Genomic DNA, 23981 nt, shown 5'->3' on the forward strand with positions numbered 1-23981 from the left:
CCAAGTCCATAGTTCGAAGGATAGGATGTATAAATTGATCTTTATCACTCAGTTCATGTAAAAGTATGCAGATAGAACGCATTTTTTGTCTCGGGCTAGCTCCTTCACTCTCTTTTCTCTAAAGCTGAAAATGTGTGATACTGAGCTGCCGAATCTCTTTATTGTTCATTTTCTTTTACACTCGCTCTTAGAGCCTCTATAACATGATTTGTTGTTCACACTGGGGTCCTTGGGCTGGTTGGTTCCAGTGCCTGGAGCCGCGTAAAAGTTTGCAATCTTGAATGAGCGGATCTTATTATTATACGCACCCATATGGCCAACACCATAGTTCCTAGTCGACTGATCCTCACTATATCGGAACCAGTTACCGTTGCATCGGGTTCCGTCATACAAGGTTAAAGAGGTGTACCCAATTCGAGTGTCATACTGTTCGAGCCAGAAGGCTGAGACACGGCCGATATCAAACTTCGACATATCAATCCCATAGCAAGTGTTATAAGCGAAGTTCTTACACTTTGCACATCTGCCTTGGTGGCCATTATCTTCCCAAAAACGTAAATTGGTGGCGCCTGGCATACTACCCGCATAAGCTGACACCTCTCCACTGGTCCTATTTCGTGCTAGGTGAGGGCTGCCTCCCTCGTCAAACTGCGCGGGGGGTCTGGCAGGATCGACCTTCATCCCAGGCAGAGGATGGATTATGCCGCCTCGAGGAGCAGCCTCCACGACCTGGTTCAACTGGAGCAAAGGAACCAAAGCCACGGCAGCGATGGAAAGGATCTTAGACAAGCTAGGCATTTTGTTCTTGTTTGTTTATCTTTGGGAACAGAATAAAGTGGCTCTGTAAACGGGGTTATGACCTAGAGTAGGGGCAATAGTGGTTTGCAAGGTTTTGGTGAGCAGAAAGGATTAAGTTTCAAAGAGGTATACTATGGCAATAACATTCATGTCAGTGGTAATAGGATAGGTCGATACTCCAAGAGGATGCTACTTACTGGCTCAAAGACGATGTAAGGAAAGGAAAGTTGGTTGTGGTTTGAAGGTAGAAATGTAGGAATGGGTCGGTAGTTTTATACTTGCAGATGGTCATATTGTCAAGGAAAGCGAAAAGACATGACATATCCAAGAACTGGGATAAAGAGCGTTGCGCGTTGGTGTACCGCGCCCACTCTGGTTATCTATGTTCTGTGCCTATGGAAAAGGGCTCTTGAGGGCGAATGTGTGCTGCTCCCTACTCGCACGCGCCCATCTTGTAAAATAAATGAATGCCTGCCTGTTACACAGAAATTGCTCTGTCTTTAATAGCAGAGCTCGTCCAATGATTAAATAAGTAAGAAGGTCCTTGGCCTTTCCCTATGAATAAGCTTATTAAAGAAATAAGAAAAATAAAAATAAAAAACAGACCAGGAAAATGTGAGAAACGGACCAAACAATCAGAGACACACGGTAAAAGCTTCACATGCAGGAGTGCGCCTGTCTCTCTCCTACATTTCACAACTTAAAAGTAGAGTCCTACGCGGAAGTCCTAATCATCTTTTTTTTTTTTTTTTTTTTTTTTTTTTTTTTTTCGTTCAAACATATTCTATACAAGCCATTGGTTGGGATTGTTTTTTCGACGAACTCAAGGATCTATTGAACCATCCTTGCCGAGGTAGCCTCATTGCCAAGGCCTGCATTAAGGTTTATAAACCGAATGAAGATGGTTCTATAGTTAGCCAATCGAATGCGTCAGGATCAATCTATCTTGCATTTGAACTTATTACATCTGGTTCAAGCCGCGTTGCCGCTGCGATCCTCACGTTGTACGAACCAAAAAGATGGGGCCGCACCATGTCAATAGCGCCTATATCCATCGAGTGGCAAACGTAGTAGCTGAGGATACAAGGCCTCGCGAAGCTGCCATTAATATTACTGCTTTTCCGAGTGTGCACTAGTGTTTATATGTCTATTTGCGAAGCCTTGACGGCTGGGCACTTAAACATGCGTGGTATGTCATTTGGTACAGGCTCTATAACAAAGACGAAGTACAGTTGCCCAACTGTCGCTGTGGCTATTACTGCTGCCTTAAATGCTCTGCCTTCCTTAATACTTTTCAACTTCAAATCGAACTCTGAAGCGTAGAACGTGGAGTCGAAAGAGGAGTAGTTGACAGCGTTGGTGTAACCGCGAGATATATTATTTCACACTTTGACATACTGTTTTAATTCGGTGAATTTATTTTTTAAAATATGGCAATGGATGGAAAATATTTGAACCTGGACTAAGCTCACAGCCAAACTTCACCCATATCTAGACATAGAATATTCTTATATTTTTTTGGTGTGCATTGTGTAACATTATGAGGATACTAGGATGCAATGAGCACTGGTCAGGAAAATAATATATTCAAAAGGCTAAGTTCCTCGCATGGGTTGAGTTAAAGTAGAGGCGTCTACATTGTTCCTTATGCGATATTTTATGAGCCATTTAGCCGTCATACCGCGCCTTTCGCTTCACCGCCCGAAGGGCAAATGGAGATTTTTTTTTGCCACAGTTCTTCATCATTGCGTTTTGCCTTCCACTTATATAGTTTTATTCCATTGCGCGCTTAGAGCTCCTGATCGAAACCAAATAAATTAATAGCCGGTTCGGGGACTCTCTTCTATTACCGCGTAGGAAGAGCAAAAAACGCGTAGTTGAACATCAGCTATACTCGCTTCATGCCAATAATGATTATTATCTTCACTGACATAATCTGTATAGTATTCTTCCCATGATGTATTTTGCCACCAAAAACTAAGGCAACATGGCCTACCTGCCTTTACTCTCTCTCTCTTGAGCCAAGTATTATTCTCCCAGAGCAGGTCTCAAGGCATAGGTAGGGGGACATTCGCTATTGCAATTACAATGCCATTAAGTGTGTGCACCTGAAAAAGGAACAATATTAATGGCAGCTTCGCGAGGCCTTGTATCCTCAGCTACTACGTTTGCCACTCGATGGATATAGGCGCTATTGACATGGTGCGGCCCCATCTTTTTGGTTCGTACAACGTGAGGATCGCAGCGGCAACGCGGCTTGAACCAGATGTAATAAGTTCAAATGCAAGATAGATTGATCCTGACGCATTCGATTGGCTAACTATAGAACCATCTTCATTCGGTTTATAAACCTTAATGCAGGCCTTGGCAATGAGGCTACCTCGGCAAGGATGGTTCAATAGATCCTTGAGTTCGTCGAAAAAACAATCCCAACCAATGGCTTGTATAGAATATGTTTGAACGAAAAAAAAAAAAAAAAAAAAAAAAAAAAAAAAAAAAAAAAAAAAGATGATTAGGACTTCCGCGTAGGACTCTACTTTTAAGTTGTGAAATGTAGGAGAGAGACAGGCGCACTCCTGCATGTGAAGCTTTTACCGTGTGTCTCTGATTGTTTGGTCCGTTTCTCACATTTTCCTGGTCTGTTTTTTATTTTTATTTTTCTTATTTCTTTAATAAGCTTATTCATAGGGAAAGGCCAAGGACCTTCTTACTTATTTAATCATTGGACGAGCTCTGCTATTAAAGACAGAGCAATTTCTGTGTAACAGGCAGGCATTCATTTATTTTACAAGATGGGCGCGTGCGAGTAGGGAGCAGCACACATTCGCCCTCAAGAGCCCTTTTCCATAGGCACAGAACATAGATAACCAGAGTGGGCGCGGTACACCAACGCGCAACGCTCTTTATCCCAGTTCTTGGATATGTCATGTCTTTTCGCTTTCCTTGACAATATGACCATCTGCAAGTATAAAACTACCGACCCATTCCTACATTTCTACCTTCAAACCACAACCAACTTTCCTTTCCTTACATCGTCTTTGAGCCAGTAAGTAGCATCCTCTTGGAGTATCGACCTATCCTATTACCACTGACATGAATGTTATTGCCATAGTATACCTCTTTGAAACTTAATCCTTTCTGCTCACCAAAACCTTGCAAACCACTATTGCCCCTACTCTAGGTCATAACCCCGTTTACAGAGCCACTTTATTCTGTTCCCAAAGATAAACAAACAAGAACAAAATGCCTAGCTTGTCTAAGATCCTTTCCATCGCTGCCGTGGCTTTGGTTCCTTTGCTCCAGTTGAACCAGGTCGTGGAGGCTGCTCCTCGAGGCGGCATAATCCATCCTCTGCCTGGGATGAAGGTCGATCCTGCCAGACCCCCCGCGCAGTTTGACGAGGGAGGCAGCCCTCACCTAGCACGAAATAGGACCAGTGGAGAGGTGTCAGCTTATGCGGGTAGTATGCCAGGCGCCACCAATTTACGTTTTTGGGAAGATAATGGCCACCAAGGCAGATGTGCAAAGTGTAAGAACTTCGCTTATAACACTTGCTATGGGATTGATATGTCGAAGTTTGATATCGGCCGTGTCTCAGCCTTCTGGCTCGAACAGTATGACACTCGAATTGGGTACACCTCTTTAACCTTGTATGACGGAACCCGATGCAACGGTAACTGGTTCCGATATAGTGAGGATCAGTCGACTAGGAACTATGGTGTTGGCCATATGGGTGCGTATAATAATAAGATCCGCTCATTCAAGATTGCAAACTTTTACGCGGCTCCAGGCACTGGAACCAACCAGCCCAAGGACCCCAGTGTGAACAACAAATCATGTTATAGAGGCTCTAAGAGCGAGTGTAAAAGAAAATGAACAATAAAGAGATTCGGCAGCTCAGTATCACACATTTTCAGCTTTAGAGAAAAGAGAGTGAAGGAGCTAGCCCGAGACAAAAAATGCGTTCTATCTGCATACTTTTACATGAACTGAGTGATAAAGATCAATTTATACATCCTATCCTTCGAACTATGGACTTGGATACGATCAATCATGGCAATATGGCTAGCTGTAATGGCTGTGCCATCTCTTCAAGGATGCAGACTCGGAGCTGAGCAACGCTCAAGAGTATATTGAGCATGGCAGAGTGCTAGCAATGGAAGAGAAGGAGTGAAAGAGAAACGGAATAAAAGAGGCCGAGGTAAACAAGGCCATCCTTTTGCTAGGCACAGATATCTGCCAAGGTCTTTGCAATGACAGCCATGTCGATCATGTTGGCCATACCCGCCATCTGCGACGCGCCCAGTCCACAAACTTCACCTAATAAGCCAATACATACAAGTAATGGTGGATGCTATAATGATATAGCAAACGCTTATGAGCCTCATATAGTTCCTGCATTAAGTCAAGAGAGTGCTGCCAGAGTACTAAGGAAGAGCTCATCAGTTACAGAAGGATAAATACACATGTATGTTGTTATGTATATACTAATACATATTCTGTTGTCTTTTTTTTTTTTTTTTTTTTTTTTTTTCCCCAATTATCCCTCGCCCTCATTTTGCTTGCCATCCAAAGTTTCAATTTATAGGTTTAGGACAGGAGAAATAATAAATTACAGAACAGCGCGCTTGTTCCACAGCTTCTATTTATTCTAATTCTACCAATATATCTCTTCTCCATTCGCCCTCTTTCTCGCTGGCTCAATCATTGAACCGTAGCCGTGTCACGTGGAGGAAAGTAACTCAGTTTGAATGAGGGAGAATGAGGGAGAATGAAGGAGAATGAGGGAGAATGAAGGAGAATGAGGGAGAATGAAGGAGAATGAGAAGAAATACCTTTATTGCATTAAAGTGAATAGAAGCATAAACTCGCTGTCGTACTATCATGTCGACCTACGATGTTTTGATGTAGATGCACTACTGTACATGTAGTTCAAGGCTGGGAGTAAGGAGCCATGGGGAACAAACAACCATGTTTATGTGGTTCTATTAGTCTAATGGCAAAATCACGAAGCAGTGCCGGTTTAAAGCACAGTTCTTGCACCTTTCCAAGGCTAGATGACCGATATGTGCACCATTATATATTGTAGTATTTATATCTTTTCTTTTCTATTCTCTTTACTGTACTTTCCCTACTTTGCTTCCTCTGCTTTGCTTCCTCTGCTTTGCTTCCTCTGCTCTGCTTCCTCTGCTTTGCTTCCTCTACTTTGCTTCCTCTACTTTGCCTCCTCTACTTTGCTTCCTTCCTCTACTTCCTTCCTCTACTTCCTTTTCTTTACTTCCTTCCTCTACTTCCTTTTCTTTACTTCCTTTTCTTTACTTCCTTTTATTATTGTCCATCCTGGACAACGCAGCTGGAGATGGTTGTGATGGATTCCTATCCTTACTCATGCGTGAAAGCAATGCAGGGAATGCAGGCACAGTGAAGATCACTCCTAGGTTGTAATAGAATTCCACACATTGAAGAAACAAGAGAAACTCATTCCCTCTTACTTTGATCTATATCCATTTTCTACAGCATCATGTCATGTCGCACAACCTAGACTTTTTTTTTTTTTTTTTTTTTTTTTTTTTGCGACTTCTTTATTAAGGCAGGCCTTCTTTCTCATTCCCTTCCCTCTTCATTCATCTACATCCTTCTTCATCCGATCGATATATCGTACTTCCTATCCCCAAAGTAAGTAGAAAGGCAGTGTGTGCTCGACCAGTTAGATTTCATACATCTCAAAAGAAGAAACGATCCTAGCATCAGTTGACCAACTCTATCCTATCCTGCCAACTAGTAAAGACTAGGGAAAAAGAAAAGGAAAAAGAAAAAGAAAAAGAAAAAAAAAAAAGAAAAAAAAACGATGCCAGGCTTATTCCGTATACTCACCGCTCTCGCTTTGGGACTGGCTCCTCTCGTTCAGGGCCAAGGTCAGAGCTCTGTTCCGGCACTAGGAGCTCCTGTAGCAGAGATCTTTCATGGGGCTACAGCTTCCGCAGCGACAGCTCCTGTCCGTGAACTCGCAGCTGGTGTGGCCCCAACTATTTTGAGCTTCTTTGAGCACTTTAATTATCGTGGTGAATGCTTTTCATGTGGGTGGCCTCCCTACGGCAAGTGCGTAAGAATCACTCCAGGAAACAAGAAGAGCGTCGCCTCTGGAATTGTCATCCAGCAGATGGACACACGTAAGGGCTATACGTCCGTAACGTTTTACGAAGGAGACAGTTGCAATGGGACATATTTCCGAAACTCGGGTGAATGGCAGGACGAAATTATCGCTTATGCGACGCTGGCTGACTTTAATGATAAAATCAAGTCCTACGTCATTAACGACTCCGAATTGGAGCCAGGAGTAGGAGTGAAACCTGATCCGGATAAGGATCCACTTACAGAGATCTGCACTACCGACTATTGCTACCATCCCTAATTAAAATTTGACAATGCTCTATTCTACTATGCTACTACGTGTGAGGCCTTTGAAAATGCAAAGACAAATGCGAGGATGTGTGAAGCCCATAAAGAAGAAGCACTCTCTGGGCGAATGAGCAGTGAGCTTGTGGAGAACAACTCCGGACGCGTGTATATTGGAATAGGATAATGGAGCCAATAAGCACCTCATTAAGGTGGTGAAAGAGGAGAGTATTAGTCAATTTTATATAACAGAGTAGCAACATTCAAGTACACAGTTGAAAGTGCAGAGTTAGCTCAGCTAACAATGGGTAAGCAGCCACAAGACTCTAGAAAAGGAAAAAGAATAAGAAAAAAAGCGTAAAAGATGTAGTAAACAAAATAATATCAGAAACAGAAGCGCTCAATCCCCTGGAATGGCGCCCAAGCACTTTGATTAGTTAGGACTCCTTCCTGAGACTGCTTGCCCCTCTTCAAAACCCACCTTAGGACGTGTATCCTGCACCGCAGAGCAGTGAAAGTAGCGGGGAAGCGAGATGTGTAACACTCCATTGTTTATCTTTTTACAATTTCGTGCAAGCACAATTCTTTTCCCTAAATACTAGTCCGCTTTATATAAAGCAACTCTTTGTCCTTACCTGATCCTAGATCCTCATAGTCGCTCCCTTCGTTCCTTTCACCTCATTAACTACTAAGGTCTTATTCATTTTCCTAGCGATCTATTTAAAATGAGCAGTTGAAGAAAACTGCTAGACTGCTAGGAAACAATATGTGCAATACGCTTGTTTAGTGGTGGTACTTCAGTTGAAGTAATTCATCACAATGAATTCGATAAGTGTAGACTATAATCAAATCTAACTATCGGAAGTGCTGCCCAAAGCCATCTTACAAAAATGGAGTATACCAATGAGGGCAATATTCGGCGGTCTGGGAGCAACTCATGTTTTTTTTTTTTTTTTTTTTTTTCTTGAAGTAAACGGAGCTTGGTGCATGGAATCACTTCTTGATCACTTCAGTATGCGTGATACGTGTAAAAATGTATATTTCCTACACCGATGCCTCTCTATAGCATTCAAATTGTCTGTTGTAGAGGAGTAAAGTATTTATATACTCAAAGTATATTTGCACCTTTTTAATCATGTAGACGTGAGAAGTAGCTCTTTTTTTTTTATTTTTTTTTTATTTTTTTTTTTTTTTATTTTTTTTTTTTTTTATTTTTTTTTTATTTTTTTCATTGTTAATAATAATCCAAGCCGTGAAAACAATGAGGGCAATGTGAAGGCCAAGTTGAGTGGATGATGCACAACAGGGGGCCCAAGGAGGTAACAATCCTTCCGATTACTCATGAACAACTCTCAAAGACTTTCTGTGGATGATATAATATGCGTTCAATCATGTAGTGGCTTACATTGGTGCGTTTGCCGACTACATGGCTCCAGCATATTTTTGGACAAATTGGGTACACAAAACAGACAAAATGTATGTGCATTCTCCTATTGGCTGCATTAACCAGCTGTGCTGTTTTTGTTCTCATGTGTGTGTGTTGCATGCTGCATGCAAACAAAAAAAAAAAAAAAAAAAAAAAAAATTCTACTGATTACATCCACGAACATTGTTTTGGGAGGATATTTTGGGGTTCCTCATTCATGGCCCTTGCCATGCGTATCACCTCGAGTATCAAATTGTTTTAATTAAAAGGATGGAATGAGGCCGTAGCTGCACACGTTCGTTTCTATCGAGTACAAATGTAATTGCTGGAATAGTAACGCCTCGCACAGTTGCCACAGTAATTGTTGTTGTATCACAAAAAATGTATTTTAGCGCTCAATAAAATACAGTTTCTACAATAGCAAAAGAGCTCCTCCTGTTATATTGGAACTCATCCCAAAGAAAGGATGGAGCCTGATCCCAAACAAACCGGTTGGCCCCATAAGAGCATAGGAGATAAGTAAAGAACTGATCAAAAAAAAAAAAAAAAAAAAAAAAAAAAAAAAAAGCAGCCATCATAGTAACGGATGGAATGGGATCAATAGAGGAGTTGCTAATCGCTTTATCACATTTTATTATAATTTGTATCAAAAATGTCTTGAGGCTACACCTTCCAAATCCCATAACCTAGCCAGACCTCTTCCAGAAGCTCAAACTTTAATAGATGGTTGGCAACCTTGTTTACAATTGGATGAGCCTCCATCGCCTGTAACTCATCGCTTGTTGAAGCGGTCATAGCATTAGTAGTAACAACAGTATCAACAGTATTAGCGGTAGAAGAAGGAATTGTAGTTGTGGCTGTTGTCGTTGTGGCTATTGCTGATGTCACGTCTAGGAGCATAGAACCAGGCCTAAAGTCATTTCCAGCGACTGAAGGTACTGTAACTTTAGCTTCACGTTTCTTGAGATTTTCATCACTCATTATCTCTGGTGTCGTTGACAGCGTTTCAGTATTCTTACTCTCAGTGCATTCTTTAGTCACTACGGTTGTCCCGACTGCTGCAGCAGCTGTTGTCCTTTTTTTGGCATAGTGGCCTTGGGCCCACTTCTTGATTGTAGTCATAATTAACTCTTTTGTATCCAATCCCTTGATCCGAACTCGAAGGCGTTTCAGGTTGCTGCAATTCCATGGAATCTTATCGACCAAATCAATATCCATCTGATGACATGGAAGATCTACAAATGTCAGGTTGGGACACCTTGACATCATCAAGTGAACCATCCATCCCTCTTTGAACGGATCATTTACAGAAAAGACGCTGCTTGAATTGTAGCTCCAGTTTGTGATTTTGGGTTTATCAGCTCGGACGACGGTTAATGTAGGTTGGTTGCGGATCAGGCCCAAAATGAGGAGCGGTTTAATATCTTTGTATCGAAAGCGTAGGAACGTCATATTCGTAGACACTTTTGCAGCCATTTCATGAACCATCGTCCCGTTAGTGCTTCGCATGTCATAATCTTTTATATTCGGACTATATTTCCTGACTGTACTTCGAATGAGCTCCGAGTTGGTGTCATCCAGTTTTATGTCGAAGCCTCGGATGTCCCAGTATACCAGGTTCGGGAAATGTGCCAATAGAGGATCAAGCTTCCCCCTGTTGGAATCAGGCCAGAGCACACGAGTGAGTGACATAATAATGCTAGTGACGCCATTGTGCTGGAATATCTCTTCATTTCCTTCCGGGAATATTTTACAATCAACAACCTCTATTGACTTGAGATTGGGACATCTGGAAAGAATCTTGGAAAACGTGCCTCGAGTCATGTTAAGGCGCATTATCCGAAAGTCCTTAATGGCGGTGGTAGTAAAGTCGGTGACAGCTGTGGTTGAACCATCCTGAGAACTATCCTCGATCAGTGCTTCCTCTATTGCGAGCGTTTCTTTGCCAATCATATATTTATTGCTATCAAGCTCCAGTTTTATGAGCGTGCGCAGATTTCGTCGGATGAGCTCAAAAACATGCTTATTATAGCCGTTTCTTGGCTTTAAATTGATATGAAGCTGTCGCAGACAATTAACTCTCCCATCCCAGAGTAAGTTGAGCTGTGATCTTTTGGAAATGTCCATTGCTTTGCGGATATGATGTCCGTTTTTGGCCACAATTTGTGGATGCAGCTCTGAAAAACTTGATGAGGTTGCAAAATCGACGGTATGCCACAGACGAGATGTAAAGTTGGTACTCCAGGCTTTGGAGACTTGACTACATGCGACCATATCCTTTGTATTGAGGAGCTCACAGATCGCCTTCAGAATTGTTGGTTGAAGAATGAGTGTCGTTGCATCCGTCATTTTCCTTTTCTTTTCTTTTCTTTATTTTCTTTCCCTTTTTCCCTTTGTATAAGTAGAAATAAAAATATAAAAACAGGTAGGGAAAAGTAAATAGGTAAAGACAAAGTTCTTGGACAAATTATGTATTAAAAGCTGAGGTGTCAGGGAATGAAAGATAAAAGAGAAGAAAAGTGGTTTGTGAATTTATAATTTATAGATGCCAGTATGCATGTTACGTACCTCTGGGTCAAATGATGCAGACTAACAAACACAATGTGCATGGAATACTTTTGTCTCTACTTCGCCTTTTTTTCAGGGCGAATAGTCGCAATTGCATCGCCCCCACAAACACAAAAATTACTCGTACACACACACAATGAAATCTAACTCAGGGGCATCACAATCAATCAATAGTAGTCCGTCAGTAAGTGTTTGCCGAGAGGATATCTTGGCGGGTGAAGAGCAATTCGCTTGACAAAATGAAAACAATCATAGAGTGCTGGTATTGTTTGTATACACAGTGACCTCATTCATCAGATCTTTGCCTTGACCCACACTATATCACTTTAATAAGTCCAAGGAGAAATCGATGGCAATGCTGTGCCTTCCTACAGTGGCAATTCCATCATGGGCACACTCAGCAAACACGAATTCAAGGAACAGTGTTGAAGGGAGATCACATACCAAGACATTGCCCCCAATGCCATCGGAGGAATTTAAAGTTACGCGGCTTTGTTATAGTATTTTTTCTTGGGAAAAAAAAAAAAAAAAAAAAAAAAAAAGATGGAGATCTGGAGACTGAGGGCCGCAGCAATAATTTGTTGAGAAGGTGTCAGGACTGGACGAAAAATACAAATCCTTCTGCCATCCTGTGTAATTCAGCACAAGATGTAGGTGGTTTTTTTTTTTTTTTTTTTTTTAATTTCAAGTGAATAAAGGAGCTGCATCTGAGATCAATGAAGCTACAAAGATTGAATCAGCACATCGATCATGTCACTCTTTAATGCTTTTATCATCAGCAATGGCCCAAGATTGAATTCATTTAGTTCAGTTAGTACAGACTCTCAGTGTTTAAAAAGACTTGCGACTTGAATCCTTTATTACCCATCCGGTATCATGGCCAAGGAAATTCAAGGAAAACACTTTATTATTTCAAACTATCTATTTTTGATCAGGCCCTTCGTTGTACAACTGCACTGTTGCACTATTGCACTGTTGTATTAACCATTGAAGGTCGCTATGACCCGAAGGAAAACGCCCAAGAAACCTTGTTTTATATGCTGCTTCTCTCTTTTTTTTTTTTTTTTTTTTTTTGTATATCTTACTCCTTCTGTAGAAGGTCCACTTCCGCGATAAAACCATACACTAAAAGAAGTATCCACATTTATCATCTTTCAGTAACTTCTCCTTGCTGTGCACAGCGGTTGATTTGGTTATTGCATACTAAGATAGGCCAAGTACCAGATGCTTCGATTATAGCCAAAACAACAGAGTTAATGAAGCCAAAGAATGCTGTATGTGGGTTCCGTAGTCTGCAAATAAACGAAAACTAATCCTTCATCAAAAAGCCCTGGCGCAGTGGTGGGCAAGTGCACCGAGAATACAGAGTAGAGAGCTTACAGAAGAAAATAAAAAAAAAAAAAGTTGATCCCCTATATAGTTCATTACTGATTCTTTTTCTCGCAAGCTTGTAAGGGGATAAGATGAAAAGAAAAGAACGTGCTAAAAATATATTCCCCGATTTGGCGACACATTCCACCTTTTAGCCAATTTAATAAACTTAGAAGCGAAGGGCAGAGTAATGCATACATACAATATATATCCATTGGGAAATCGCACTCTTAGTTATAAGACACATTCTCGGCTGTATTTCAGCTTATAGCCAAGAGAGAAGGGAAGAGACATAAAGTGGCAGTTGGGGTGTAATTCGGAACCAAGTTGTTACCTTGGCCAGTAGACGTTTCCTTCATAGGTGGAAGAGAAGAGATCAAATGGCACTGGGACTAAACTGTATGTCACATATAATATAATCTCTACTTTCACAAATCCGTCAAGAGACTCGCGCATTATCTCTCTGCCCACCAAGGAACAGAAGCGAAGGGAAAGCATATGGAGGGAACATGAAAAACCAAAAAAAAAAAAAAAAAAAAAAAAAAAGTGTGGAAGTTCAATTCATCATTGTCGTTGTCTTTTTACCTGATGGTTGATGAGTGGCTACTGCTTACTGAGCTAACGTTACTTTATTATCGGTGTCGCTGTTGTTGTTTGCTGCTATTCTGTTTGTTACTGATGTCGCGGATGTTGTTGTGATCAAAGAGTTAAAAATACAAGTTTTTCGGTGACGCGATTAGGCCAGGATTGTGCTATTCTCCAGGAACAGCGCCACCAATTCTCTTCTTTTCAACGGAGTAACAACTTGAACAGATGCGAGAAAAACATTTTGCCATCCAACACCTTTGTCATCGAGAATAGTTAGAAAACATTTAGTACCCAATTTTTTTACTATCAATCAGCCTTTTTTTCCGATATCTCTCATCCTTTTGTTTTAATACTTTTAATATTGCTTTTGCTTCAACATGGCTACTGCAACCATGACAGCAACATTGTTTGATGGTAAAAATTGGTGGCGGCGAAAGTTCAAAAAAGTGTACCAAACAATTCTACCAGTTTCCTTGCTGGCAGTGTAATGGAAGGGTCAAGAGAATATACATTACCGGACCTCTTCTTATACGAACTTTTTTTTTATTTTTATTTTTATTTTTATCTTTTTGATACTTTCATGAATAATGTATTATTCCTGTTCATCTTTCAGACGATGTGTGTCCAGTATGTCAAACCGACCGATACCTGAATCCACAAATGAAACTCAAGGTTGGACCATGTTTTCACAAAATGTAAGTTTTTTTTTTTCTCTTCTTTCTTTCTTTCTTTCCTAATGTGCAACCACCGAGCTAGATATGAACGATGATATACAAAGTACTTTCCTTTACATTTAACAGAATGGGATGTGATTGTGATTGTGATTGTTATTTTATTATGTTACAAGGTGTGATAATTGCATAGATCGTCTTTTTGCACATGGTCCGGCACCTTGTCCAACTTGTCGTCAAACACTCAGGAGAGCAGCCTTTTCAGAGCAGACCTTTGAAGATCTAACAGTAGAAAAGGAGGTTCGCATCAGAAAACAAATGGCAACCAAGTATGTCCTCGGAAAGCATTTCACTGAGCGTGAAGAAAACGAACACCAAGGGGAAGACCCCAGAATCTGATCCGATCAATTGAGTTGAACGGTTATTTTTTCCACCTTTCTTAACCTAGGTTTAATAAGCGAAGAGAGGATTTCAAAACACTCAAGGATTATAATGATTACTTGGAAACAGTGGAAGATTTGAGTAATTTTTTTTTTTTTTTTTTTTTTTTCATGTAGTGGATGACATTTTTATTTATTTATATATTTATTTTTGTGATACTTATTATGAGATTTTGATCCCTGCTATTTTTTTCTTCTTTTCCTGTTAGCATTTAAACTGGTCAATGAGATTGATGTGGAAACAACAAAGGCAGCCATCGACAAATTTGCTGCTGAGAACCGTGACCTGATCAGAATCAATGCAGATCGCTTGGTAATATTCAAATGAATAGTAGTGATGAGATAGTACTCTTCATTGATTACTGGGTTGTGTCCCTACAGTGTACCTCGTGATGTTGATACCTAAAGACTTTATTTTGCCATTCGTGTTTTCTCTTTATTTAGCTTAATGAGACCCGTCTGGCAACTCAGTTAGCAGAGAAGCAGCGTCAATTGAAACAGATGAAGCGAGAGGAGTATTTGAGGCAATTACAGGCAGAAGAGGAGGCCAAGTCAGAGGATCGTAAAAACCTGATCCAGGAATTAGCAACGTCTGATAAATCAGCAAAGACGATCCTGGATTCACGAAAGCAGGCCATCTCCTTAAAGAAGACATCTATGCGCAAGACAGAAGTCAAGCCATCGTCGTCTTCGTCTAGCTCTTTTGGTACACCGTTGCTTTCAGATTCTTATTGGCGGATGCAACGAGACGATGATATGGATCGACACCATGACGACGAGGACGAGATGGGTGTGGAAGGAGCAGGAGCATTTGATCCAGTACAGTCACAGTACATGGATGTGGATTTAGGGGTTGGATATGTGAACAGTGTGAACAACAATAAGGCTCATGCAGGTGGATTGGTATATCCACTGTTGACATCGAGTATTGGAGTAAAGGATTTGTATGTGGAACCAGCGGGGATTGGGTCATTGAACGCGATGTCGAAAGCAGGTGGATATCGACTTGCTTTCGGATATGAACGTGCGATCCAAGATGCACATACTGCCCTTTTTGAAGCAGCTCTGTAGGAAAAAAAAAAAAAAAAAAAAAGGATTAAAAAAGACGCGTTCGTATTAAGGGTAATGTACATTGTTAGACATAGAAGGAATTGATTTTGCTTGATAATGATAATGCGAGTGGCTTTTTTATCTACGTACGTTATACAATGCACGTGCGAAGGAATGATGGATGGATGAGGAAAGGATGGAAGTAAGAGATTTCTCTGCTCTCTTTTCCTTTGCAATTGAAATTGATTTTTTGCAGTCGCTCCTTTATTTTATTTTTGCCTCTTTTCCTTTTCGAGACCCACCTTCCTTGTATGTAAGTACACCCAAACTGGGCCGACAATCGATTGCCGGAAAGGGAACATGCTTTACTTTATTTTTTTTTATTTTTTTTAATACGCTCATCAGCATTGGTTGCAATTCATAATTCACTTTACAAACTAAAGAAAAAAAAAAAAAAAAAAAAAAAAAAAGAGAGAAAACAAAACATTCAACACAATACAGTTTCATTTTGTAATTCATCATTCTCATCCTTTTTTCGCACACGCGTTGTTGATCCGACTTTTTTTTTTTTTTTCTTTTTCTTTTTTACTTTTTTTCTTTTCCTTTTTCTTTTTCTATTCTTAATTCTTGAACATCCTGGACAATCTACAGTTTATACAAAAAAAAAAAAAAAAAAAAAAAAAAAAGAGGATGACTCCTAAATCACTTGGTAAAGTGATCGCATGGTACTGGTTGTTTAGTGTTTACAAGTTGGCAAAGATCCAAGATGGGTGAATTGAGTAATGTACGAACAGAGGCACAATCTAGCAACTCTTTGCCTTCAGATGGAGATGGTGTAAACAGAGTCATTGTCATTAGTGATAGTAAAGCGTAGCAGTAATTAGCTATATATATATATTTATTGTGTGTTATGAATCATCTCTCAATGACACAGAAGCGTTATGTCAATTGTCAATTGTCAATTGTCAATTATCAATAATAAGAGTATAAGAAAAAGGGTCAACATTAGAATGTTGAAAACAAAACAAAGCAGAAAAAGTATTGTTCAACAGACTTCCCGTTGGTTGTATTGACTGACACGACAATGATCTGCCGTCTTTATTATTATTATTGTTGTTTTATTTTTCGTCCACATCACCTTCTTTTCTCTGCAACCTTCTTGAACATGTTTCTTTTCTTCAGTTTTCAAAAGGGATCGATGGTTGGATGGGAGGATACGTGAGGCTTTTTTTTTTTTTTTTTTTTTGCAAAGGATAGGCGTAAAGGAAGAATTTTGTAATGATCCCTGTATGGGAAAAAGATGACATAGTGTTACAGGAAAAAAGAACAATCTGGTTTGGAAAAAAAAAAAAAAGAAAAGAAAAACGAGAGCATGCATGCAAGTTATAAAGTTGATACTTGAAAAGGAATACAACTCTTTTCCGTTATTCCTTTGCTTCCAACTGTCATGAAGGATTTTTTTTTTACTTAATTTTTTTTTTTTTTATTATGAGGAGTGGTTCCCAGAGATGACCATCCGGTGTAGCCTTAGTGCCAGATGTGCCTGATCTGCTTCGTCTTAAAGTAAAAGAAGAAGGAAGGAAAAAGAAGAAGAAGCAATTAGAACAAGTAGAAGAAACAGAAGAAAGAGCCCACATTATTATGACTGTGGAGCACAATCTGATCATTTCAAAGACTCGGGACTTTTATTACTTAAATTAATACAACTTTCAGCAATGACCACCATTTATTTATTTATTTTCAATTACGAAACAGCTTTGTGAAACTGACTTTTTTTTTATTTTTTATTTTTTAATTATTTTTATTCTTTTTTCCTCTTTTTTACTTCTCTTTCTTTTATTCTTTTTATTTTCTCTTTCCCTGTCGATCCATTGATTACTTTATATGATAAAACACCTAAAGCAAGGTTTTCCTTCACTAAAAAGACACTCGTTTTTGACTATACTAACATCAAGAAGAAAACAAAAAATAAAAAATAACGTAATAGATACAAGAGCAATTTAAAATTCTGATTCAACAAAAAAAAAAAAAAATGAGTTCCACAAAACGACAAGCCGCAGCTATGGGATCTGCAACTGATGATCAGGACCATAATAACCCTGAGGGAGGCAGTGGAGCTGGCGATGATCACCTCGACAAAAAATTTAAGCAGGTCCATGGGGATGGAGATGAAGACGATGACGACGATGATGATGAGGAGGCTCCCAAGAGTGGCAAGCGTGCTGGAAGAAGAAAGATCAAGATTGAGTATATCGAAGACAAAAGTCGACGCCATATCACCTTCTCAAAACGCAAGTCTGGAATCATGAAGAAGGTATTAAAAAGAAAAGTTCCCCTCCTTACCTCTGGACCTTCTTTCTTCCTTCCTTCCCTCATTCCATTCATTCATTAATCATCTCTGATGGATATTGTTTTTTTTTTTATATATATGCACTGTTGCTTCTGCTGTTAACTGACAATGAAGTCACTTTGTCGTTCCTAATTTATTTTCAGGCATATGAACTTAGTACCCTCACAGGAACTCAAGTCTTGTTGTTGGTTGTTTCAGAGACAGGGCTCGTCTACACGTTCACGACACCTAAATTGCAACCTTTGGTCACTAAACCTGAAGGCAAAAACCTCATTCAAGCCTGTCTGCATGCTCCTGACAAGGAACCTACTCCTGTAAGTCCTTATTATTTATTACTATTCATTATTATTTACTATTATTATTATTATTTTTCCTTGTCTGTCATTTGATCTGGATGTATTTAATTTCAATTTCAATTTCAATATCAATTTGTTCATTACGGAGCAATTATAATTTAACCCCAAGCCTCTGTTTATTTAATTGCGATTTTATTTTATTTATTTATTTATTTATTTTTTTATTTTTTTTTAAATATCAGGATCGGTATACCGCACCTGAGCAAGAATCCTCTCCTGCAGCAGGATCAGAACATGACCGCGAAGAAGAACCATCGTCTCCGCAGCAGCCCTCTCCACAACAACCACCTACACAACCACCACCACAACAAGGTCAACAACCACCTTATCCCAACTCTTCTTCTGCAGCAATGGGAATGTACCCTCCACCTTATAGCCATATCCCTTTCCCAAATCAGGCCTCTGGAGGTCCATACAACTATCCCAACATGGGTTATCAGAACGCACCCAATCCCAATGGCCCTCCCCCACCTGGTTCACAGCAATACTGGGGTCAACAACAAGCTGGAGCCCCCCCATCCAATTCTGTACCTCCATCAAAAGGTGGGCGAGGAGACAAGTAAAAAAAAAAAAAAAAAAAAAAAAAAATAATAAAGGCAAACGAAAAGAAGAGGAAAGAAAAAAAAAAAAAAAAAAAAAAAAAATTCCATATTCATCCAAAGGAAACACGTCTAGTTTGAGGGCAGAAGAAGCCAACATTTTTTTTTTTTTTTTTTTTTTTTTTATTACTTTCCGCACCCCAAAAGTGCATCAAACAATAATAAAGGAAGAAAGAAATAAAAACTTTGTACGTTACAGAAAAATGTTTTTTTATTTTTTTTTTATTTTACTATTTGTCTATTCATGACAGCTTCCTTTTTTTTTTTTTTTTTTAAAAAAATTCTAGTAATGATGATAGTAAGTGATAAATTATTTTTTTTTCTTTTTAATGCCTTGTTCCAGAATCAACAGTAAACATTCGGGGTGCAATGGACATGGCCATAAGTTCTTGAACCAAGAGTTTCATTGCATAGGGGATATGGATCTGTGAAATCTGGGTCGTGTTCTTGCAGGACCGGCATTCAAAACTGTTCTTCGATAGCGATGCAATCGCCATTAGACCACATAAATCGCACACATGCACTCTGTATGCGTCCGACGCATCAAACAGACGCTCCTTCAAAAACTGGGCAACTCCGTGGGAGATCATACTAGAAAAATAAAATAAAATAAAATAAAAAAGGACAAGAGATCATTAATATAAACATTAGCTTAAACAAACAATCGTCTTCCTGCGCCGATTTGAAGGAAGGAAATATTATACAAAAAAAAAAAAAAAAAAAAAAGAAAGAGAAAGAGAGACACTACATACCAATCACGCTCCATCTCTCCGAAACGAAGACCTCCATCACGACTCCTTCCTTCGACTGGTTGACGTGTCAAGATCTGGACAGGCCCACGTGCACGAGAGTGAATCTTGTCATCCACCATGTGTTTCAAACGCTGGTAATATGTGGGTCCCAAAAAGACTTGTGCTGTCAGCTTACGTCCTGTGTGTCCATTATACATCACCTCAAATCCACGCTGCTGGTAATTATGTTTCCGAAGTGCTTCCGAAATTGCTTCTACAGTCACATCCGTAAATGGTGTTGCATCTCCCTCACTTCCCTCTAACGTCGAGACCTTCGACAACAGACATTCAACCAAATGTCCAATCGTCATACGTGAAGGAATGGCATGTGGGTTGATGATGATATCAGGTGTAATACCCTCTGCTGTAAAAGGCATGTCCTCCTGACGATAAGTGATACCAATGGTACCTTTTTGACCGTGACGGGATGCAAATTTGTCACCCATCTGAGGCACACGAGTCGAGCGAACACGGACCTTGACAAATTTAACACCTTCATGATTGGTCGTCAACATCACCTGATCCACAATACCCGTCTCCGTGCTTTTCAGTGGTGTCGATGCATCCAATTTGGAGTGGGATCCCGTGCGCTGACCTAATTCAGTCGATTCCTCTGGAATAGGCTTTGTCTTTCCAATGATAATGTCATCACCAGAGACTCTGGTTCCAGGCGCAATCAATCCATCGTCATCCAGCTTTTCGTACGTTCCATGTCGCAAACGTAATACATGCTCGCGTGTGGGCTTCTCAAACTCCTCCATCACAGTCATACCAATCTTCTTCTCTTGATCCATATATGTGCGGAAGTACAAACTGCGGAACAATCCACGATCAATGGACGACTGGTTCATAATGACCGAATCTTCTTGATTGTATCCTGAATAGCATAAAATCGCCACTATTGCATTTTGACCTGCAGGCAATTCACGGAATCGTAGATACTCCATTGAACGCGTCGTCGCCAATGGCTTTTGAGGATAGTACAAAATGTTGGCTAACGTATCCATACGTACTTGGTAATTTGTCACATAGATACCCATAGCTTGTTTACCCATAGCAGATTGGTAAGTATTACGAGGAGACTATATGTTACATTAGCAGGGAATATAACAAAAGATAAAACATGGTTAAGGTCATGAATAAAATTAGAAGATGGCCTGATTAAGCTTTGGAATAAATAAATAAATAAACTGCGCGGCGTCAAACATTACCTGATTATGATCAGGGAAGGGAATAATACTGGCACAAATTCCCAAAATCATACTAGGATGAATCTCACAGTGAGTCCATGTATGTAGTGAGACTGAAGAAGCTCCTTTGAGTCTTCCTGAAGCATCTCGGGGTTGTTGCACACGGTGGATCTGTCGTGACTCTGCCAGATCTTCGGGTGTCATGCAGATCAAAATCGTCTCTTCTTCTTCAGCATCCACATATTCTACAAGGCCATTAGCCAACAAATCGTTCCATCCCCATGGTTCCTATACATTCCAATAAACAAAGTAATGAATATAAAGAATAAATAATAGTAAATAAATAAATTAGCACCTTACACCACAATATAATCATATGCAATAAAAGTGAGCTTCACTTACCACTGTCTTGCCCTCCTCGTTAATATACATGGGCTGGGAGAGCTCATCAACATGCTCCTTCCTCAGCAAAAGCTTCTGGTCCTCAACAATAAAGAGTGGCCTTAAGCATCGTCCCGCATCTGTGTACATCCTCAACTCCTTCTCACGAATATCCTTGACAATTGACACCTCAGGATTGATATCCAAGTTTCTACGCAGTCGCTTCAACGTGCTGACAAGACTGCTTGGATCACGATGAACACCTGCCCAGACTCCGTTGACAAAGACCTTGGTTGCATCCAAGATGTTATTAGCTGTCAACTCCTCCAAATTTTCCATACCCCACTCTTCCAAGAACTCAATGATGGGTGCAGAGGGTGAACCAACAGAGATCGTAGTCATCAAGGCCAAATTTTTAACCAAACCACAAGCCTGTCCCTCAGGTGTTTCAGCTGGGCAGACCATACCCCAATGTGTATTGTGCAACTGACGAGGCTTTGCAATTTTTCCATCGCGTCCAATAGGAGTATTGCAACGACGCAAGTGGGAGAGTGTTGAGGCAAATGTGTATCTATTCAAGACTTGTGACACACCAGCTCTTGACTGCATGGCCTTCATCTGCTCACCCCAGTTTCCTGTTGCGAGCGAGTATTTAAGTCCGTTCGTGATTGTGTTCGACTTGACGGCCACTGATAAAACAAAGTCCTTGTTACTATCAATACACTTAAAAAAAAAAAAAAAGGGGGGGGGGAGGAGAAGTGAATAAGAGTGTAATCTCACGCATAAAAAGGAATCTTTTCCGCTAGAGGCAGCATAGATAAAGAGTATACCTTCCGCAAGTATTTGCTAACGTCCTTAGTAAGCTTCAAAAACAGGATCTTGAACAGTCCTCCCAACAAGGGTCCTGCAAGATCCATACGTTTCTTTCCATAGTGATCACGATCATCAACGTCACGGCGGCTGAGAGCCGCCAACAGCAAACGATGAATCATGTATCCAAAGAAATAAGCTTTTCTGGTCTGATTGTGCGACTGTGTGCCGACATGAGGTAAGAATTCCTTCTGTAGAATCTCAGAAGCATACTTCGTACGTTTATCTTTAGTGGCACCCACAGTGGTTCCACGTTTACCAATATAATCGAGAGCAACTTCTTTATCCTGAATGACGAAGGCCTGCTCAATACAGGGTTTCAACATCTCTAACATCTGGTAATCGTTGCGGTCGTAACAGATGTGTTCTAAAACATCACGATCTGCAACAAGTCCGAGAGCTCGGAAGACAACAACGACAGGAATACCATCCCTAATATAAGGGAGAGTGGCCTCAATTGTCTGCCCTGTTCCTGCACGTTCAGCGGAACGTGCCAGAAGCTTCACAAAACATGGTGACGCATTCTTGGATCCACGTTCCACAGAACTCCTAATCTCTGCTGTATATGAGTATTTGTTCCCGAGAGGTTTGCTGAAAACATAGACAGTGTTTGTGGCCATGCGTTCCTGAGCAATCAAAACCTTTTCTGAGCCGTTGATGACAAAGTAACCACCCTATTATATGAAGTAATGAAATTAGTTTTTTTTTTTTTTTTTTTTTTTTTTTTGATAATGAAGCAGATAACCTATGCCAACTGATGGTATAGACAAATCTCTATAAATTTCTCTACTTCTTTATACCTGATCATATTGACATTCGTTCATCTTTTGTAACTCGTTGTCATCCAACCCAGTCAGCATGCAATAGGTCGACTTGAGCATAATAGGGACCATTCCAATGAAAATTTTGTTCATATCGCCTCCATCACCATTATCTTCCTCTTCCATGAACATGTCATGAGGATTTGTCTTGCCCTTGTTCTTTTCATGATGGGGATTGGCGACCTTTACTGTTTTGCGCATATCAACATACAATGGAGCGGCATAGCTGACATAAAAAAAAATGCACAAAAAAAAATTGTTAAAAATTGGGTTGATACCTTTTTTTTTCAATAGTTGCATAAAAGTTGATACCAACAACTACTACTTACGTCAAACTACGAAGTCGGGCTTCATGGGGATACATGGGTTGCGTTGAACCATCCGACTCGGTCATACTTGGGCGAGACAAGTAAATCTGACCGAAATTGATCTCATATCGTTTCTATTTTAACAATATGAAAAATAAGAAAAATAAAAAACGTCGTCAATCCCTGTAGGAACAATAAATATTAACAGACTTTTTCAGTCGAAACTCAAATATAATTAATGAATCAAACCTACAGTAACATCGCCTTCAGCACCTGAGTGCTGGCTAGTAGTTTGCAGGATCAGATTTGAATTCTCATCAACTAGTTCCTGCATAGTATTCTGGATAAATTCATCAAATGAATCCAATTGCTGTCGGACCAATCCCTTATCCTCAAAAAAGGAAGAAATGACAGCCCAGCAGTCCTCTTGTGTAATGGTCTCTTCTTCCTCATCCAAGTAGTACTCTGTTATTTTAATGGTGAAATATAATTCATTAATAAAAACCACTTTATGACTGTGGGATCGCTCTTGATAATTCATAGATGTCATCCACCATTTGAATTACAACAAATGCAGATTGCCATTAATACCTTGTTCATCCATGTTGAAGGTCGTGGTAATAAGTTGCTATTAGATCTGCCTGTTTGTGTTGGCTGTAACCAAGTTTCAAAAGTCTTCTATGGTCAGACTATTTATTTTTGGAGGCGCCTACGTAGACGAATCGCGATGATTATGGATGAAGTGAATGAGCACTCACAAATGTGATGAAGCCGAAAGGAATAAGAGGATTCTTCGTCTGTCCTTTTTCCTTTTTTTTTTTTTTTTTTTTTTTTTCTTCGTTTCTCCTTTTCGAAGGAACCCACAAAATGAAAGAAAAGAAAAAAGAGATGGTAAAGATCTTTTTTGTCAAACGAAATTCATCCTCTCCTTTTATATGTATGCTTTACAACCAGTTCTCAGCCACCACCACTCCCTGAAACTGCTGCGCGATCAGTTGATTGGACGA

At 40.0% G+C, this 23981-nt stretch overlaps 11 protein-coding genes across 11 annotated transcripts; 7 read left to right on the top strand and 4 right to left on the bottom strand.

Moving 5' to 3' along the window:
• Positions 1 to 192: 192 nt before the first annotated feature.
• On the bottom strand, positions 193 to 1030 carry BCR41DRAFT_365451 (hypothetical protein; the record flags this gene model as incomplete). Its single annotated transcript, XM_022026162.1, has 2 exons — positions 996 to 1030; positions 193 to 798 (listed from the first exon to the last, which is right to left on the bottom strand). A coding segment is annotated over exon 2 (606 nt), but the record flags the coding sequence as incomplete, so codon positions are not given.
• An 83-nt stretch (positions 1031 to 1113) lies between these two features.
• Positions 1114 to 2121, top strand: BCR41DRAFT_376006 (hypothetical protein; the record flags this gene model as incomplete). The annotated part of the gene is made up of 4 exons (XM_022027002.1): positions 1114 to 1252; positions 1403 to 1504; positions 1592 to 1865; positions 1935 to 2121. The coding sequence occupies 4 exons, from the start codon at positions 1114 to 1116 to the stop codon at positions 2119 to 2121; spliced, it is 702 nt and encodes a 233-aa protein (XP_021875189.1).
• An 839-nt stretch (positions 2122 to 2960) lies between these two features.
• Positions 2961 to 3726, bottom strand: BCR41DRAFT_376007 (hypothetical protein; the record flags this gene model as incomplete). The annotated part of the gene is made up of 3 exons (XM_022027003.1): positions 2961 to 3238; positions 3336 to 3437; positions 3588 to 3726. 3 exons carry the CDS (start codon positions 3724 to 3726, stop codon positions 2961 to 2963), a joined length of 519 nt encoding a protein of 172 aa, XP_021875190.1.
• Positions 3727 to 3809: 83 nt separating this feature from the next.
• On the top strand, positions 3810 to 4647 carry BCR41DRAFT_365452 (hypothetical protein; the record flags this gene model as incomplete). The annotated part of the gene is made up of 2 exons (XM_022026163.1): positions 3810 to 3844; positions 3980 to 4647. A coding segment is annotated over exon 2 (606 nt), but the record flags the coding sequence as incomplete, so codon positions are not given.
• Positions 4648 to 4851: 204 nt separating this feature from the next.
• On the top strand, positions 4852 to 5258 carry BCR41DRAFT_376009 (hypothetical protein; the record flags this gene model as incomplete). The annotated part of the gene is made up of 2 exons (XM_022027004.1): positions 4852 to 4926; positions 5025 to 5258. The coding sequence occupies 2 exons, from the start codon at positions 4852 to 4854 to the stop codon at positions 5256 to 5258; spliced, it is 309 nt and encodes a 102-aa protein (XP_021875192.1).
• A 1388-nt stretch (positions 5259 to 6646) lies between these two features.
• Positions 6647 to 7210, top strand: BCR41DRAFT_402489 (hypothetical protein; the record flags this gene model as incomplete). Its single annotated transcript, XM_022029318.1, has 1 exon — positions 6647 to 7210. The coding sequence occupies one exon, from the start codon at positions 6647 to 6649 to the stop codon at positions 7208 to 7210; it is 564 nt and encodes a 187-aa protein (XP_021875193.1).
• An 887-nt stretch (positions 7211 to 8097) lies between these two features.
• Positions 8098 to 9132, top strand: BCR41DRAFT_376011 (hypothetical protein; the record flags this gene model as incomplete). Its single annotated transcript, XM_022027005.1, has 4 exons — positions 8098 to 8221; positions 8592 to 8670; positions 8908 to 8977; positions 9013 to 9132. 4 exons carry the CDS (start codon positions 8098 to 8100, stop codon positions 9130 to 9132), a joined length of 393 nt encoding a protein of 130 aa, XP_021875194.1.
• A 103-nt stretch (positions 9133 to 9235) lies between these two features.
• Positions 9236 to 9747, bottom strand: BCR41DRAFT_365453 (hypothetical protein). Its single transcript, XM_022026164.1, has one exon. The coding sequence runs from the start codon at positions 9740 to 9742 to the stop codon at positions 9284 to 9286; it is 459 nt and encodes a 152-aa protein (XP_021875195.1). The 5' UTR covers positions 9743 to 9747; the 3' UTR covers positions 9236 to 9283.
• Positions 9748 to 13381: 3634 nt separating this feature from the next.
• BCR41DRAFT_343579 (CDK-activating kinase assembly factor MAT1-domain-containing protein) lies at positions 13382 to 15330 on the top strand (the record flags this gene model as incomplete). Its single annotated transcript, XM_022022336.1, has 6 exons — positions 13382 to 13561; positions 13761 to 13842; positions 13995 to 14147; positions 14267 to 14340; positions 14468 to 14571; positions 14703 to 15330. The coding sequence occupies exons 1-6, from the start codon at positions 13525 to 13527 to the stop codon at positions 15327 to 15329; spliced, it is 1077 nt and encodes a 358-aa protein (XP_021875196.1). The 5' UTR covers positions 13382 to 13524.
• Positions 15331 to 17478: 2148 nt separating this feature from the next.
• On the top strand, positions 17479 to 17954 carry BCR41DRAFT_287289 (hypothetical protein; the record flags this gene model as incomplete). Its single annotated transcript, XM_022020293.1, has 2 exons — positions 17479 to 17622; positions 17802 to 17954. Coding segments are annotated over 2 exons (297 nt in total), but the record flags the coding sequence as incomplete, so codon positions are not given.
• A 985-nt stretch (positions 17955 to 18939) lies between these two features.
• Positions 18940 to 23531, bottom strand: BCR41DRAFT_379433 (DNA-dependent RNA polymerase II second largest subunit; the record flags this gene model as incomplete). The annotated part of the gene is made up of 9 exons (XM_022027218.1): positions 18940 to 19204; positions 19366 to 20486; positions 20616 to 20882; positions 20997 to 21698; positions 21806 to 22519; positions 22646 to 22892; positions 22996 to 23108; positions 23228 to 23437; positions 23529 to 23531. The coding sequence occupies 9 exons, from the start codon at positions 23529 to 23531 to the stop codon at positions 18940 to 18942; spliced, it is 3642 nt and encodes a 1213-aa protein (XP_021875198.1).
• Between the last annotated feature and the right edge of the window lie 450 nt (positions 23532 to 23981).

This window comes from Lobosporangium transversale, assembly GCF_002105155.1.
Source record: "Lobosporangium transversale strain NRRL 3116 chromosome Unknown BCR41scaffold_92, whole genome shotgun sequence".
Classification (NCBI taxonomy): domain Eukaryota; kingdom Fungi; phylum Mortierellomycota; class Mortierellomycetes; order Mortierellales; family Mortierellaceae; genus Lobosporangium; species Lobosporangium transversale.